We start from the raw sequence: 17430 nt of genomic DNA on the forward strand, positions 1-17430 counted from the left end.
AAAGACCCTCCTCATTGGTTAATATTCACTGTAGTAGTAACATCTGTTGGGTTGGTAGAATGTGTAAAGACCCACCTCATTGGTTAATATTCCCTGTAGTAGTAACATCTGTTGGTTGGTAGAATGTGTAAAGACCCACCTCATTGGTTAATATTCACTGTAGTAGTAACATCTGTTGGGTTGGTAGAATGTGTAAAGACCCACCTCATTGGTTAATATTCCCTGTAGTAGAAACATCTGTTGGTTGGTAGAATGTGTAAAGACCCACCTCATTGGTTAATATTCCCTGTAGTAGTAACATCTGTTGGGTTGGTAGAATGTGTAAAGACCCACCTCATTGGTTAATATTCACTGTAGTAGAAACATCTGTTGGTTGGTAGAATGTGTAAAGACCCACCTCATTGGTTAATATTCCCTGTAGTAGTAACATCTGTTGGTAGAATGTGTAAAGACCCACCTCATTGGTTAATATTCCCTGTAGTAGAAACATCTGTTGGTAGAATGTGTAAAGACCCTCCTCATTGGTTAATATTCACTGTAGTAGTAACATCTGTTGGGTTGGTAGAATGTGTAAAGACCCTCCTCATTGGTTAATATTCCCTGTAGTAGTAACATCTGTTGGTTGGTAGAATGTGTAAAGACCCACCTCATTGGTTAATATTCCCTGTAGTAGTAACATCTGTTGGGTTGGTAGAATGTGTAAAGACCCACCTCATTGGTTAATATTCCCTGTAGTAGAAACATCTGTTGGGTTGGTAGAATGTGTAAAGACCCACCTCATTGGTTAATATTCACTGTAGTAGAAACATCTGTTGGGTTGGTAGAATGTGTAAAGACCCTCCTCATTGGTTAATATTCACTGTAGTAGTAACATCTGTTGGGTTGGTAGAATGTGTAAAGACCCTCCTCATTGGTTAATATTCCCTGTAGTAGTAACATCTGTTGGGTTGGTAGAATGTGTAAAGACCCTCCTCATTGGTTAATATTCCCTGTAGTAGTAACATCTGTTGGTAGAATGTGTAAAGACCCACCTCATTGGTTAATATTCACTGTAGTAGTAACATCTGTTGGGTTGGTAGAATGTGGAAAGACCCACCTCATTGGTTAATATTCCCTGTAGTAGAAACATCTGTTGGTAGAATGTGTAAAGACCCACCTCATTGGTTAATATTCCCTGTAGTAGTAACATCTGTTGGGTTGGTAGAATGTGTAAAGACCCACCTCATTGGTTAATATTCACTGTAGTAGAAACATCTGTTGGGTTGGTAGAATGTGTAAAGACCCACCTCATTGGTTAATATTCCCTGTAGTAGTAACATCTGTTGGGTTGGTAGAATGTGTAAAGACCCTCCTCATTGGTTAATATTCCCTGTAGTAGTAACATCTGTTGGGTTGGTAGAATGTGGAAAGACCCACCTCATTGGTTAATATTCCCTGTAGTAGTAACATCTGTTGGGTTGGTAGAATGTGTAAAGACCCACCTCATTGGTTAATATTCTCTGTAGTAGTAACATCTGTTGGTAGAATGTGTAAAGACCCACCTCATTGGTTAATATTCCCTGTAGTAGTAACATCTGTTGGGGTGGTAGAATGTGTAAAGACCCTCCTCATTGGTTAATATTCACTGTAGTAGTAACATCTGTTGGGTTGGTAGAATGTGTAAAGACCCACCTCATTGGTTAATATTCACTGTAGTAGTAACATCTGTTGGGTTGGTAGAATGTGTAAAGACCCACCTCATTGGTTAATATTCACTGTAGTAGTAACATCTGTTGGGTTGGTAGAATGTGTAAAGACCCTCCTCATTGGTTAATATTCCCTGTAGTAGTAACATCTGTTGGTTGGTAGAATGTGTAAAGACCCACCTCATTGGTTAATATTCCCTGTAGTAGTAACATCTGTTGGGTTGGTAGAATGTGTAAAGACCCACCTCATTGGTTAATATTCCCTGTAGTAGAAACATCTGTTGGGTTGGTAGAATGTGTAAAGACCCACCTCATTGGTTAATATTCACTGTAGTAGAAACATCTGTTGGGTTGGTAGAATGTGTAAAGACCCTCCTCATTGGTTAATATTCACTGTAGTAGTAACATCTGTTGGGTTGGTAGAATGTGTAAAGACCCTCCTCATTGGTTAATATTCCCTGTAGTAGTAACATCTGTTGGGTTGGTAGAATGTGTAAAGACCCTCCTCATTGGTTAATATTCCCTGTAGTAGTAACATCTGTTGGTAGAATGTGTAAAGACCCACCTCATTGGTTAATATTCACTGTAGTAGTAACATCTGTTGGGTTGGTAGAATGTGGAAAGACCCACCTCATTGGTTAATATTCCCTGTAGTAGAAACATCTGTTGGTAGAATGTGTAAAGACCCACCTCATTGGTTAATATTCCCTGTAGTAGTAACATCTGTTGGGTTGGTAGAATGTGTAAAGACCCACCTCATTGGTTAATATTCACTGTAGTAGAAACATCTGTTGGGTTGGTAGAATGTGTAAAGACCCACCTCATTGGTTAATATTCCCTGTAGTAGTAACATCTGTTGGGTTGGTAGAATGTGTAAAGACCCTCCTCATTGGTTAATATTCCCTGTAGTAGTAACATCTGTTGGGTTGGTAGAATGTGGAAAGACCCACCTCATTGGTTAATATTCCCTGTAGTAGTAACATCTGTTGGGTTGGTAGAATGTGTAAAGACCCACCTCATTGGTTAATATTCTCTGTAGTAGTAACATCTGTTGGTAGAATGTGTAAAGACCCACCTCATTTGTTAATATTCCCTGTAGTAGTAACATCTGTTGGGGTGGTAGAATGTGTAAAGACCCTCCTCATTGGTTAATATTCACTGTAGTAGTAACATCTGTTGGGTTGGTAGAATGTGTAAAGACCCACCTCATTGGTTAATATTCACTGTAGTAGTAACATCTGTTGGGTTGGTAGAATGTGTAAAGACCCACCTCATTGGTTAATATTCACTGTAGTAGTAACATCTGTTGGGTTGGTAGAATGTGTAAAGACCCTCCTCATTGGTTAATATTCACTGTAGTATAAACATCTGTTGGGTTGGTAGAATGTGTAAAGACCCTCCTCATTGGTTAATATTCCCTGTAGTAGTAACATCTGTTGGGTTGGTAGAATGTGTAAAGACCCACCTCATTGGTTAATATTCACTGTAGTAGAAACATCTGTTGGTTGGTAGAATGTGTAAAGACCCACCTCATTGGTTAATATTCCCTGTAGTAGTAACATCTGTTGGGTTGGTAGAATGTGTAAAGACCCACCTCATTGGTTAATATTCCCTGTAGTAGTAACATCTGTTGGGTTGGTAGAATGTGTAAAGACCCTCCTCATTGGTTAATATTCCCTGTAGTAGTAACATCTGTTGGGTTGGTAGAATGTGTAAAGACCCACCTCATTGGTTAATATTCCCTGTAGTAGTAACATCTGTTGGGTTGGTAGAATGTGTAAAGACCCACCTCATTGGTTAATATTCCCTGTAGTAGTAACATCTGTTGGGTTGGTAGAATTTGTAAAGACCCTCCTCATTGGTTAATATTCACTGTAGTAGTAACATCTGTTGGGTTGGTAGAATGTGTAAAGACCCACCTCATTGGTTAATATTCACTGTAGTAGAAACATCTGTTGGTTGGTAGAATGTGTAAAGACCCACCTCATTGGTTAATATTCACTGTAGTAGTAACATCTGTTGGTTGGTAGAATGTGTAAAGACCCTCCTCATTGGTTAATATTCACTGTAGTAGTAACATCTGTTGGGTTGGTAGAATGTGTAAAGACCCACCTCATTGGTTAATATTCCCTGTAGTAGTAACATCTGTTGGGTTGGTAGAATGTGTAAAGACCCACCTCATTGGTTAATATTCCCTGTAGTAGTAACATCTGTTGGGTTGGTAGAATGTGTAAAGACCCTCCTCATTGGTTAATATTCCCTGTAGTAGTAACATCTGTTGGGTTGGTAGAATGTGTAAAGACCCACCTCATTGGTTAATATTCCCTGTAGTAGTAACATCTGTTGGGTTGGTAGAATGTGTAAAGACCCTCCTCATTGGTTAATATTCCCTGTAGTAGTAACATCTGTTGGGTTGGTAGAATGTGTAAAGACCCACCTCATTGGTTAATATTCACTGTAGTAGAAACATCTGTTGGGTTGGTAGAATGTGTAAAGACCCACCTCATTGGTTAATATTCCCTGTAGTAGTAACATCTGTTGGGTTGGTAGAATGTGTAAAGACCCACCTCATTGGTTAATATTCCCTGTAGTAGTAACATCTGTTGGGTTGGTAGAATGTGTAAAGACCCACCTCATTGGTTAATATTCCCTGTAGTAGTAACATCTGTTGGGTTGGTAGAATGTGTAAAGACCCATCTCATTGGTTAATAGTCCCTGTAGTAGTAACATCTGTTGGGTTGGTAGAATGTGTAAAGACCCACCTCATTGGTTAATATTCACTGTAGTAGAAACATCTGTTGGGTTGGTAGAATGTGTAAAGACCCACCTCATTGGTTAATATTCACTGTAGTAGAAACATCTGTTGGGTTGGTAGAATGTGTAAAGACCCTCCTCATTGGTTAATATTCACTGTAGTAGAAACATCTGTTGGGTTGGTAGAATGTGTAAAGACCCACCTCATTGGTTAATATTCCCTGTAGTAGAAACATCTGTTGGGTTGGTAGAATGTGTAAAGACCCTCCTCATTGGTTAATATTCCCTGTAGTAGTAACATCTGTTGGGTTGGTAGAATGTGTAAAGACCCACCTCATTGGTTAATATTCCCTGTAGTAGAAACATCTGTTGGGTTGGTAGAATGTGGAAGTAGGTTTTAAATTCATACTTATTACAAATCTGTAGTCGTCTGACTATTACATTTATCTGCGTTAACCACTCCAGTCAACAGATGGCGATATACGTTTTTCATGCGATGCTATCAGAGTGACGTATAATGTAGTGGACGGGACGCCTCTTCAACAACATCTAGTCAGCCACCTCGGTAGCTTCCTAGCGGTAACATTCAAGCTGTTCAGACTGCTTCGGTGTAAATTTACCTCTGTATGTGAAACATAATTCTGTCTTTTAACTAGTTTCCCCATTTAATGTCATATTTCCGTTTAGTCAGGTAACGGTAGCTGGCCTGATAAATGAGCCTATCACTAGACTAGTCGCTAACTAGCTAGGTTAGCTGGCTAACATCCCCGACCATGAGCTCAGCAAGCTACTGCCCTCCTGCTAAAAAAGAGGTCTGCTGGAAGGAGAAAGAAGGTATTTGGCTGAACGTTGTCGTGAAAGAGGAGAATGAAGAGGAGGATGTCACAGTAAACGAAGAAGTAGAGGGTGAGGCTGTTACAGAGGAAGAAGGGGAAGAAAACGATTATACTTTTTCTGGAGTGAATGAAGGAGAGATAACTGTCATATTGAAGGAGGAGGAGAGGGAAGAAGAAGAGGAGGAGGAGACAGAAGATCTGAGTAACACCAGTAAGTCCTGTCTTGAAAATACTTTTTGAACTGATGCGTGGTTTTAAAACGGCATTCTACTCAAGTTCTGAGCTTAAATGCCGTTTATTAATGTAGGAATTGATACAGCTACACTGTAAGATGTGAATACCATCAACAAGCTGGCCAACAACAAAACTTTAACAATGGATTTGCACGCAAAATCACAACTTAAATGTCTTACGGAATGGACTTGCCTTCATTCAATACTGCAATTCCATGGTGCTAAACTGGAGGCGATTCCTAGCCCACTGTTGACTGCCGTCAAGTGAGCCGACAGTCGCAAAAATGCGGTCAGTTTCTTCCTGAGTTTGCGTGCGCGAATACACTTTTTTTTCAGGCAGGGAAACTGAGTTGAATGGACTCATGCACAGATAGTCGAGACGCTACAAATCATTCCAAGCAAACCGTTTGAAGCACACTTATTCAATCTTCCATAATAAAAATGATACCAAATGGTTTATTTAATTTCCGCGTTATCATAAAGTACTTTATCATTGCTAGAGTGCCAAGCGTAGGCTGGACTGGTGTAAACGCTACAGCATACAATGACATTCTAGACCATTCTGTGCTTCCAACTTTGTGGCAACAAACAACTGGGAGTACCATACTGACTGACGGCCTCTCTGACTAAGAACCACACAAAGACCTGCATTTTGTAGTCGCTTTAATAATACTTGTGAAAACTGACTTCAGGTGATTGAGGGATCTAGTCTAGATTATACGTCATAGGAAGTTTTATCATGTGGCGGTTTCATTCAGGTCTCTAATTAAATAATCTGTTTGTCGTTGACAGGAGAGAGATCAGACTCTCCTTCTGACAGCAGGAAGAGTCCTTCAGGGAAACCAGACCCCGAGACGTCCAAACCAGCAGGACGACATCACTGCTCCCAGTGTGGAAAGAGTTTTACTCAGTTAGGGAGCCTGAGAACACATAAGAGAATACACACTGGAGAAAAGCCTTACCACTGTTCCCAATGTGGAATGACGTTTACCCAGTTAGGGAGCCTGCAAACGCATGAGAGGGGACACACAGGGGAAAAGCTTTTCCAATGTTCCCATTGTGGAAAGAGTTTTGGCCAGGTAGGAAACCTGAACAAACACGAGAGGACACACACAGGTAAGAAGATGTACCGCTGCTCCCAGTGTGGAGAGAGATTTACCCGGTTAAGGTACCTGAAAGAGCATGAAAGAATACATACAAATACACAGGAGGAGAAGACATACCACTGCTCTCATTGTGGAAAGACCTTTTCCCAGTCAGAGAACCTGAAAACACATGAGAGAATCGAGAGGCTGTGTTCTGACTTGTGTTTTTGACTGAGAATGTGTGTTTTTGTTTGGGCTGTCAGACTTGAGTTCACTTTGTGTAATGTTAGTGCACTATTTTTTTGTGAATTTATTGTAATGTTTTTAAAATTGTATAACTGCCTTTAATTTTGCTGGACCCCAGGAAGAGGAGCTGCTGCCTTGGCAGGAACTAATTGGGATCCATAATAAACCCCAGGAAGAGTAGCTGCTGCCTTGTCAGGAACTAATGGGATCTATACTAAATACAAACACTTTTATCAATATATTTGTCTTCTTTACTCTCGGATTTGAAAATGCTAATTAGCATCAAAGTAGACGACATGCAAGACTACAAACCCCTGCAAGTCATCTCTAGCCGACACCTTTCACAGAACAGTTCACAGAATTGTCCATTGAAATAAATGTTGACAATTTAATCATTGCTACATTAAGGCCTGATTGGTGGAGTGCTGCAGAGATGGTTGTCCTTCTGGAAGGTTCTCCCGTCTCCACAGAGGAAATCTGGAGCTCTGTCAGAGTGAACATCGGGTTCTTGTTCACCTCCCTGACCAAGGCCCTTCTCCCCCGATTCATCAGTTTGGCCGGGCGGCCAGCTCTAGAAAGAGTATTGGTGGTTCCAAACTTCTTCCATTTAAGAATGATGGCGGCCACTGTGTTCTTGGGGACCGTCAATGCTGCAGACATTTTTTGGTACCTTTCCCCAGATCTGTGCCTCGACACAATCCTGTCTCAGAGCTCTACGGACAATTCCTTTGACCTCATGGCTTGGTTTTTGCTCTGACATGCACTGTCAACTGTGGGACCTTATATAGACAGGTGTGTGCCTTTCCAAATCATGTCTAATCAATTGAATTTACCACAGGTGGACTCCAATCAAGTTGTAGAAACATCTCAAGGATGATCAATGGCATCAGGATGCATCTGAGGTCAATTTCGAGTCTCAAAGCAAAGGGTCTGAATACTTAAGTAAATACATTTGCAAAAATGTTTAAAAACCTGTTTTTGGTTTGTCATTATGGGGTATTGTGATGTCATTATGGGGTATTGTGTGTAGATTGATGAGGGGGGGAAATGATTCCTATTTATTTATTTTTTTTCGAATTTTTTGAAAGAAATCTTCAATTTTAGAATGAGGCTGTAATGTAACTAAATGTGGAAAAAGTGAAGGGGTCTGAATACTTAACGAATGCACTGTATTACACTGGCAGTGTTTTCTACCATTGGCAGTTTTGTAAACAGTCACGTGATACGTGGTATAGAAAAGTCCAATCTTAGGAGAGTACATGGGAGGCACTATACTGTGTGTCTGCAGGTGTCTATCTGGTCAAAACCACTGATATAGGTGCCCCTCCACCCTCTGGTGGGATGGATCATGTCTACAGAGAAACCTACATTCAAATACTTTGATTTGTGTGTATTGGGTATATGTTGTGAAATTGTTAGATATTACTGCACTGTCGGAGCTAGAACCACAAGCATTTTGCTACACCCGCAATAACATTTGCTAAACACGTGTATGTGACCAATAAAATGTGATTTGATTTTGATTTGAAAATAAACGTCCTATTTATCGAAGCGGTTTTTGGCTGGAGTCAAAATTACTCCAAAGGATTTGAGTTTGTTAAAAGTCCATATTGATACAGAAACACTAAACCATGATTTAGATGTATTAAGAACAAGTTGATTGATAAAGTCATGAAGAATTGAATAAACCACATTTTGGCTCTGATTAAAGATATGCTTCTGGGGTCAAAATGATCCATATGGTTCAATGTAAATATGTAGTGGGTCTAAAGTTTGTTTTAAATTAGCACTCATTAAAAACGACTCAATCAACACATGCTTTTATTTGAACGACTTAATATAAGAATCAACTTTTATGAAATACATGAAAAATAAGCTTTTGGTTCCTCAACTGCGTTGCCCACTCCAGGCAGCAGATGGCGATGTGCGTCTTTTAGGTTCAGGCGATGCTGCCAGTGTGACGTATAATCTAGTGGACGGGACGCTCCTTCAACAACAACAGTTAGACACCTCGGTAGCTTTCTAGCAAACATAGCTACAACATTCACGCTCTTTACACTGTTTTGGTGTATATTAGTCGCTGTGTTTTAAACACACTTCTGTCGTATGTGCTTGTTGGCCCATTTAATTATATAATTACGTTGTTTGTCAGCTAGCTGGTTTGCTAAATTAGCTTAGAACTAGGCTAGTCGCTAATGCTAGCTAGCGAACATCCCCGACCATGAGTTCACTAAGCTACTCTCCTCCTGCTAAAAAAGAGGTCTTCTGGACGGAGAAAGAAGCTCTCCTGAAAGAGGAGGAGGAACAGAAGGATGTTACAATACAAAAACAAGTAGAGGGTGAGGCTGTTACCGTGAAAGAAGAAGAGAAAGACGTTTCTGTGGAAGAAAAGGAAGACGCGTTCAGAGTGAAAGAGGAGGAGGATGTTACAGTAAAAGAAGAGGGGGCGGAGAGAGAGGAGGATGGGGAGATGACTGTCACATCGAAAAAGGAGGAGGACGACGAAGAGGAGGAAACTGGACATCTGGGCCCGGTTTCCCAAAGGCATCTTAAGGCCTCCTATGGTTCTGACGGTGAACTTAGCCGTAAGATGGTTTTGAGAAACCGGGCCGTGATTAACACTAGTAAGTACTGTCTTAAAACCAGAGGAACAAACTGCAGTTGTTGAACTGATGTGTGGTGTTAAAGGGGAAATATGCAATTGCTACATTTATATTATTTATTTATAGCCATTGATTCTTGAAGAATATAACACATGCCTCATGAGCTTAGTTCAACTGTTGTACCCCATCAGAACCCCAAACAAGCTTTTTTTACGCCAATGTTTAGAAACATAGTAAACCAACACTGTATAGCTTCAACATGGTTAAAACTATAATGTTGATATCATGGATGGTCAGTCCTTGCATCCGTAGGTCTGTCTATGAATTTGAGAGTAGTTACATTTCTCCAGCCCCATCCATCATCTTATGACCAAAACAGTGGTGGAATGACATCTTTGTTATTGTTTTGTACTGCAGATTGGTTGGTTGATTGATTTGGCTTTTTTAAAGGGACAACCTAGGATTTAAACAGCAACAAAATGCCTGTCTGAGACTTGGTTTGGTAAACCGCTGTGGGATGGGGGCTGGAGAAATGTAACCACTCTCACATTCATAGAGAAAGCTATTGTAGTAACCTTAACCCAAAACCTAGCGACCTCGTCAAGAAGTTCAGACATCTTGTTGTAACAGTTCTAAAGTGGTGGCTTGACAGTCGCTGGACCAGGTTTGAGTTCAGCTCTGGGCTTCCCCCTGAATTCACTACACTATGAATACGTTTATAATGTTACTGTCTGCTTGATTTACAGTCGCTGGACCAGGTTTGAGTTCAGCTCTGGGCTTCCCCCTGAATTCACTACACTATGAATACGTTTATAATGTTACTGTCTGCTTGATTTACAGTCGCTGGACCAGGTTTGAGTTCAGCTCAGGGCTTCCCCCTGAATTCACTACACTATGAATACGTTTATAATGTTACTGTCTGCTTGATTTACAGTCGCTGGACCAGGTTTGAGTTCAGCTCAGGGCTTCCCCCTGAATTCACTACACTATGAATACGTTTATAATGTTACTGTCTGCTTGATTTACAGTCGCTGGACCAGGTTTGAGTTCAGCTCAGGGCTTCCCCCTGAATTCACTACACTATGAATACGTTTATAATGTTACTGTCTGCTTGATTTACAGTCGCTGGACCAGGTTTGAGTTCAGCTCAGGGCTTCCCCCTGAATTCACTACACTATGAATACGTTTATAATGTTACTGTCTGCTTGATTTACAGTCGCTGGACCAGGTTTGAGTTCAGCTCAGGGCTTCCCCCTGAATTCACTACACTATGAATACGTTTATAATGTTACTGTCTGCTTGATTTACAGTCGCTGGACCAGGTTTGAGTTCAGCTCAGGGCTTCCCCCTGAATTCACTACACTATGAATACGTTTATAATGTTACTGTCTGCTTGATTTACAGTCGCTGGACCAGGTTTGAGTTCAGCTCAGGGCTTCCCCCTGAATTCACTACACAATGAATACGTTTATAATGTTACTGTCTGCTTGATTTACAGTCGCTGGACCAGGTTTGAGTTCAGCTCAGGGCTTCCCCCTGAATTCACTACACTATGAATACGTTTATAATGTTACTGTCTGCTTGATTTACAGTCGCTGGACCAGGTTTGAGTTCAGCTCAGGGCTTCCCCCTGAATTCACTACACTATGAATACGTTTATAATGTTACTGTCTGCTTGATTTACAGTCGCTGGACCAGGTTTGAGTTCAGCTCAGGGCTTCCCCCTGAATTCACTACACTATGAATACGTTTATAATGTTACTGTCTGCTTGATTTACAGTCGCTGGACCAGGTTTGAGTTCAGCTCAGGGCTTCCCCCTGAATTCACTACACTATGAATACGTTTATAATGTTACTGTCTGCTTGATTTACAGTCGCTGGACCAGGTTTGAGTTCAGCTCAGGGCTTCCCCCTGAATTCACTACACTATGAATACGTTTATAATGTTACTGTCTGCTTGATTTACAGTCGCTGGACCAGGTTTGAGTTCAGCTCAGGGCTTCCCCCTGAATTCACTACACTATGAATACGTTTATAATGTTACTGTCTGCTTGATTTACAGTCGCTGGACCAGGTTTGAGTTCAGCTCAGGGCTTCCCCCTGAATTCACTACACTATGAATACGTTTATAATGTTACTGTCTGCTTGATTTACAGTCGCTGGACCAGGTTTGAGTTCAGCTCAGGGCTTCCCCCTGAATTCACTACACTATGAATACGTTTATAATGTTACTGTCTGCTTGATTTACAGTCGCTGGACCAGGTTTGAGTTCAGCTCTGGGCTTCCCCCTGAATTCACTACACTATGAATACGTTTATAATGTTACTGTCTGCTTGATTTACAGTCGCTGGACCAGGTTTGAGTTCAGCTCAGGGCTTCCCCCTGAATTCACTACACTATGAATACGTTTATAATGTTACTGTCTGCTTGATTTACAGTCGCTGGACCAGGTTTGAGTTCAGCTCAGGGCTTCCCCCTGAATTCACTACACAATGAATATGTTTATAATGTTACTGTCTGCTTGATTTACAGTCGCTGGACCAGGTTTGAGTTCAGCTCTGGGCTTCCCCCTGAATTCACTACACTATGAATACGTTTATAATGTTACTGTCTGCTTGATTTACAGTCGCTGGACCAGGTTTGAGTTCAGCTCAGGGCTTCCCCCTGAATTCACTACACTATGAATACGTTTATAATGTTACTGTCTGCTTGATTTACAGTCGCTGGACCAGGTTTGAGTTCAGCTCAGGGCTTCCCCCTGAATTCACTACACAATGAATACGTTTATAATGTTACTGTCTGCTTGATTTACAGTCGCTGGACCAGGTTTGAGTTCAGCTCAGGGCTTCCCCCTGAATTCACTACACTATGAATACGTTTATAATGTTACTGTCTGCTTGATTTACAGTCGCTGGACCAGGTTTGAGTTCAGCTCAGGGCTTCCCCCTGAATTCACTACACTATGAATACGAGGACTGGCCATCCATAAGGTCAAAAGGATAGTTTTAACCTAGGCTTGGGGCTGGGCGGTATACCGTATTTTACCAGATACCAGTATTGATGCCCGGACTGGTTTGGTTTTTTACTTGACCTTCTATAAGGGGATTTCAATGATTGGTTTGTTAAATGTGATGAACAACTCCGGTGGCGTATAATGCCACTTTATATAGTTTAGTCCTTGAGTCATCTCTCTCCCTCCTGACAATAAATGTTACACCCTCAGAGCTGCAATAGTCTCCTAGCAAGTTATGGAGGACTAAACGTCTGCTGAACTGTTTGTCACCATTTAGGAAGGACAGAGGGACAGGTATTATGGGGTGTTTGTTGGTGTCAAGTAGAGACCCAATCAGCTCTTTAAAATGACCGACTAGTAGTCTGCTGAACTGTTTGTCACCATGGAGGAAGGACAGAGGGACAGATATTATGGGGTGTTTGTTGGTGTCAAGTAGAGACCCAATCAGCTCTTTAAAATGACTGACTAGTAGCCAAACAATGTTTTCATTTGTATTTGTTTTCTCAGTCAGCTGCCCAGGAAAGAGCAAGGAATGGCCCTTATTCATATATGTAGCCTTAGAAATAAGATTCATGAAATCAATAACTTGTTAACATCGGATAACATTCATATACTGGCCACCTCTGACACTCACTTAGATCATTCCTTTGATAGAGCAGGAGCAATACAGGGATATAACATCTACATAAAGACAGGAATGCCAATGGGGGAGGTGTTGCTGTATATGTTCTAGGACGGGAAAAAATCAAATACTAAAACCTGCTGTTTTCAACTCTCTAGAGACCGCAGGAGCGGTAGAGATACTCTTAATGATCGGCTATGAAAAGCCAACTGACATTTACTCCTGAGGTGCTGACTTGCTGCACCCTCGACTACTACTGTGATTATTATTATTTGACCATGCAGGGTCATTTATGAACATTTGAACATCTTGGCCATGTTCTGTTATAATCTCCACCCGGCACAGCCAGAAGAGGACTGGCCAACCCTCATAGCCTGGTTCCTCTCTAGGTTTCGGCCTTTCTAGGGAGTTTTTCCTAGCCACCGTGCTTCTACACCTGCATTGCTTGCTGTTTGAGGTTTTAGGCTGGGTTTCTGTACTGCACTTTGAGATATCAGCTAATGTAAGAAGGGCTATATAAATACATTTGATTTAATATAACTGTTGTTGCTCACTTGACTGTCTTAAGACAATTGTAAAATAATTTTAATATTCATTACAGACGTCAATTGTTGTACAATATCATGGCTATGCTGTTGGCATCACCTTTTACAGTGGATTTCTGCTGTTGTGGGCCTTTAACCATCTCTCTGACTTGTTGTTCACACAGGAGAAAGACGTGACTATCGTGGATCCTCTGGGGAGCCTCAACAACATCATGAAGCTGACGAGGCAGAGAAGAGTCCCTCCCGATCATATCACCTCAAGAAACACCAGAGGAGACCCACAGGGAAGAAATCTCACTGCTGCTCTGACTGTGGGAAAGGTTGCAAATCTTCATCAGAACTTAAAATACACCAGCGAGTACACACAGGAGAGAAATCTCATCACTGTTTTGATTGTGGGAAGAGTTACTTAAGATCAAATTCACTAAAAGTACACATGAGAATTCACACTGGAGAGAAACCTTATAGCTGTGATCAATGTGGAAAGAGTTTTACTACATCTAGCCATCGGATTGTACACCAGAGAACACACACAGGAGACAAATCGTATAGCTGTGATCAATGTGGGAAGAGTTTTACTCAGTCAAGCAGCCTCTTATCGCACCAGAGAAAACACTCAGGAGAGAAACCTTACAGCTGTGATCAATGTGGGAAGAGTTTTACTCAGTCAAGCAACCTGGTATCACACCAGAGAACACACACAGGAGAGAAACCGTATAGTTGTGAACAATGTGGGAAGAGTTTTACTACATCCAGCCATCTGATTGTACACCAGAGAACACACACAGGAGAGAAATCTTATAGCTGTGGTCAATGTGGGAAGAGCTTTACTACATCTAGCTATCTGACTATACACCAGAGAACACACCCAGGAGAGAAATCTCATAGCTGTGATCAATGTGACAAGCGATACTCTGATAAAAGATCTCTGATCAAACATCAGAAAATACATACATGAAGGAGTTGTTTCATGATATCAATGAAATTATGTCACAATGTAGAATGTTTTAGCATTGTAGTAGGAGTATTTTTATGATGTCACAATGTAGAATGTTTTCACATTGTAGTAGGAGTATTTTAATGATGTCACAATGTAGATTGTTTTCACATTGTAGTAGGAGTATTTTAATGATGTCACAATGTAGAATGTTTTAACATTGTAGTAAGAGTATTTTAATGATGTCACAATGTAGATTGTTTTCACATTGTAGTAGGGAGTATTTTAATGATGTCACAATGTAGAATGTTTTAACATTGTAGTAGGAGTATTTTAATGATGTCACAATGTAGATTGTTTTCACATTGTAGTAGGAGTATTTTAATAATGTCACAATGTAGAATGTTTTAACATTGTAGTAGGAGTATTTTAATAATGTCACAATGTAGAACACTAAACGTTTGCCCCCTGTTCAGTTGATTTCAGCATGATATGGATATTAGCCTCATCAGGGGAAAAATCCAGGCTCTCAATTGAAAGAGGACTATTTATGTGATTTAACAAAAAGTGACTAACAAAAAAAGAGCTGTGTTACACTCACAGCATTGGTGACCCACTTGAATCAAAATGTAGCTGACTGTCTTCTGCAGGTTGTCCTCTAACCAGTGAGGTAAAATATATCTCCCATTTCCATGTGTTTGTTTAGTCGTGTTAGTTTCAACAGCACGTACAACCTGATTTCCCCCTAATTGATCAGTGATTTATTGCTACTTGTCAAAACAACAGCGTTTCTGGTGCTTGTGCATTTTAAAAGGTGCTTGTTTTAAAAAATACAAGTAATATGATTATTGTTGCAGATGTTTGTGCAGATGGTATATTTGATGTTTAGGTTTTCAATATCACAAATGGTTTCTGCATATTGGTTATTGATTTGGACACTTTAAAACTGTGTTTTGACATTGGGCTATACCACCTAGCTAAATGTAATTGAAAAGACGTTGAAAAGAAGACTATACCCGACGTTCAATATATGTTTGGTTTTAGTTGAAAGTTTTAAATATTTATTTTCGGGTTGTTGTTAAGATGACTTGAAAACAACTTAATTTCAAAGTTCTTGCAGTCTATACACATTAACTGTTGTGGAAAATATTGAATCAAATATTTCACCAATACCGGAACCTGTGAATTCAATTAGACTTTATTACAAACAGTAACAAAGCCAAGCAATTCCATGGAAGAACTAACTCTTCATTCTTAGTACTTGGCTTTTATACAGTTTGATCTTTACATAACATTCTAACCACTACCCTGCCGCCCCAATAATACACTAAATACATGTAATATAGTCTATACAGTCTGATCCTTACATAACATACTAACCACTAGGCTACCCTGCCGCCCCAATAATACACTATATACATGTAATATAGCCTATACAGTCTGATCCTTACATAACATTCTAACCACTACCCTGCCGCCCCAATAATACACTAAATACATGTAATATAGCCTATACAGTCTGATCCTTACATAACATTCTAACCACTAGGCTACCCTGCCGCCCCAATAATACACTAAATACATGTAATATAGTCTATACAGTCTGATCCTTACATAACATTCTAACCACTACCCTGCCGCCCCAATAATACACTAAATACATGTAATATAGCCTATACAGTCTGATCCTTACATAACATTCTAACCACTAGGCTACCCTGCCGCCCCAATAATACACTAAATACATGTAATATAGTCTATACAGTCTGATCCTTACATAACATTCTAACCACTAGGCTACCCTGCCGCCCCAATAATACACTAAATACATGTAATATAGCCTATACAGTCTGATCCTTACATAACATTCTAACCACTAGGCTACCCTGCCGCCTCAATAATACACTAAATACATGTAATATAGCCTATACAGTCTGATCCTTACATAACATTCTAACCACTACCCTGCCACCCCAATAATACACTAAATACATGTAATATAGTCTATACAGTCTGATCCTTACATAACATTCTAACCACTAGGCTACCCTGCCGCCTCAATAATACACTAAATACATGTAATATAGCCTATACAGTCTGATCCTTACATAACATTCTAACCACTACCCTGCCACCCCAATAATACACTAAATACATGTAATATAGTCTATACAGTCTGATCCTTACATAACATTCTAACCACTACCCTGCCGCCCCAATAATACACTAAATACATGTAATATAGTCTATACAGTCTGATCTTTACATAACATTCTAACCACTAGTCTACCCTGCCGCCCCAATAATACACTAAATACATGTAATATAGCCTATACAGTCTGATCCTTACATAACATTCTAACCACTAGGCTACCCTGCCGCCCCAATAATACACTAAATACATGTAATATAGTCTATACAGTCTGATCCTTACATAACATTCTAACCACTACCCTGCTGCCCCAATAATACACTATATACATGTAATATAGTCTATACAGTCTGATCCTTACATAACATTCTAACCACTACCCTGCCGCCCCAATAATACACTAAATACATGTAATATAGTCTATACAGTCTGATCCTTACATAACATTCTAACCACTAGGCTACCCTGCCGCCCCAATAATACACTAAATACATGTAATATAGTCTATACAGTCTGATCCTTACATAACATTCTAACCACTAGGCTACCCTGCCGCCCCAATAATACACTAAATACATGTAATATAGCCTATACAGTCTGATCCTTACATAACATTCTAACCACTACCCTGCCTCCCCAATAATACACTAAATACATGTAATATAGTCTATACAGTCTGATCCTTACATAACATTCTAACCACTAGGCTACCCTGCCGC

The 17430-nt window shown here is 40.2% G+C and overlaps 2 protein-coding genes across 2 annotated transcripts; both read left to right on the forward strand.

The window, feature by feature from the left end:
* The first annotated feature begins 4975 nt into the window (after positions 1–4975).
* LOC129846170 (zinc finger protein 239-like) lies at positions 4976–7898 on the forward strand. Its single transcript, XM_055914130.1, has 2 exons — positions 4976–5486; positions 6301–7898. The coding sequence occupies exons 1-2, from the start codon at positions 5213–5215 to the stop codon at positions 6822–6824; spliced, it is 798 nt and encodes a 265-aa protein (XP_055770105.1). The 5' UTR covers positions 4976–5212; the 3' UTR covers positions 6825–7898.
* Positions 7899–8701: 803 nt separating this feature from the next.
* Positions 8702–16035, forward strand: LOC129846169 (zinc finger protein 664-like). The gene is made up of 2 exons (XM_055914129.1): positions 8702–9463; positions 13787–16035. The coding sequence occupies exons 1-2, from the start codon at positions 9061–9063 to the stop codon at positions 14578–14580; spliced, it is 1197 nt and encodes a 398-aa protein (XP_055770104.1). The 5' UTR covers positions 8702–9060; the 3' UTR covers positions 14581–16035.
* Positions 16036–17430: the final 1395 nt, after the last annotated feature.

The sequence above is a fragment of the Salvelinus fontinalis genome, unplaced genomic scaffold (assembly GCF_029448725.1).
Source record: "Salvelinus fontinalis isolate EN_2023a unplaced genomic scaffold, ASM2944872v1 scaffold_0463, whole genome shotgun sequence".
NCBI classification, from domain to species: domain Eukaryota; kingdom Metazoa; phylum Chordata; class Actinopteri; order Salmoniformes; family Salmonidae; genus Salvelinus; species Salvelinus fontinalis.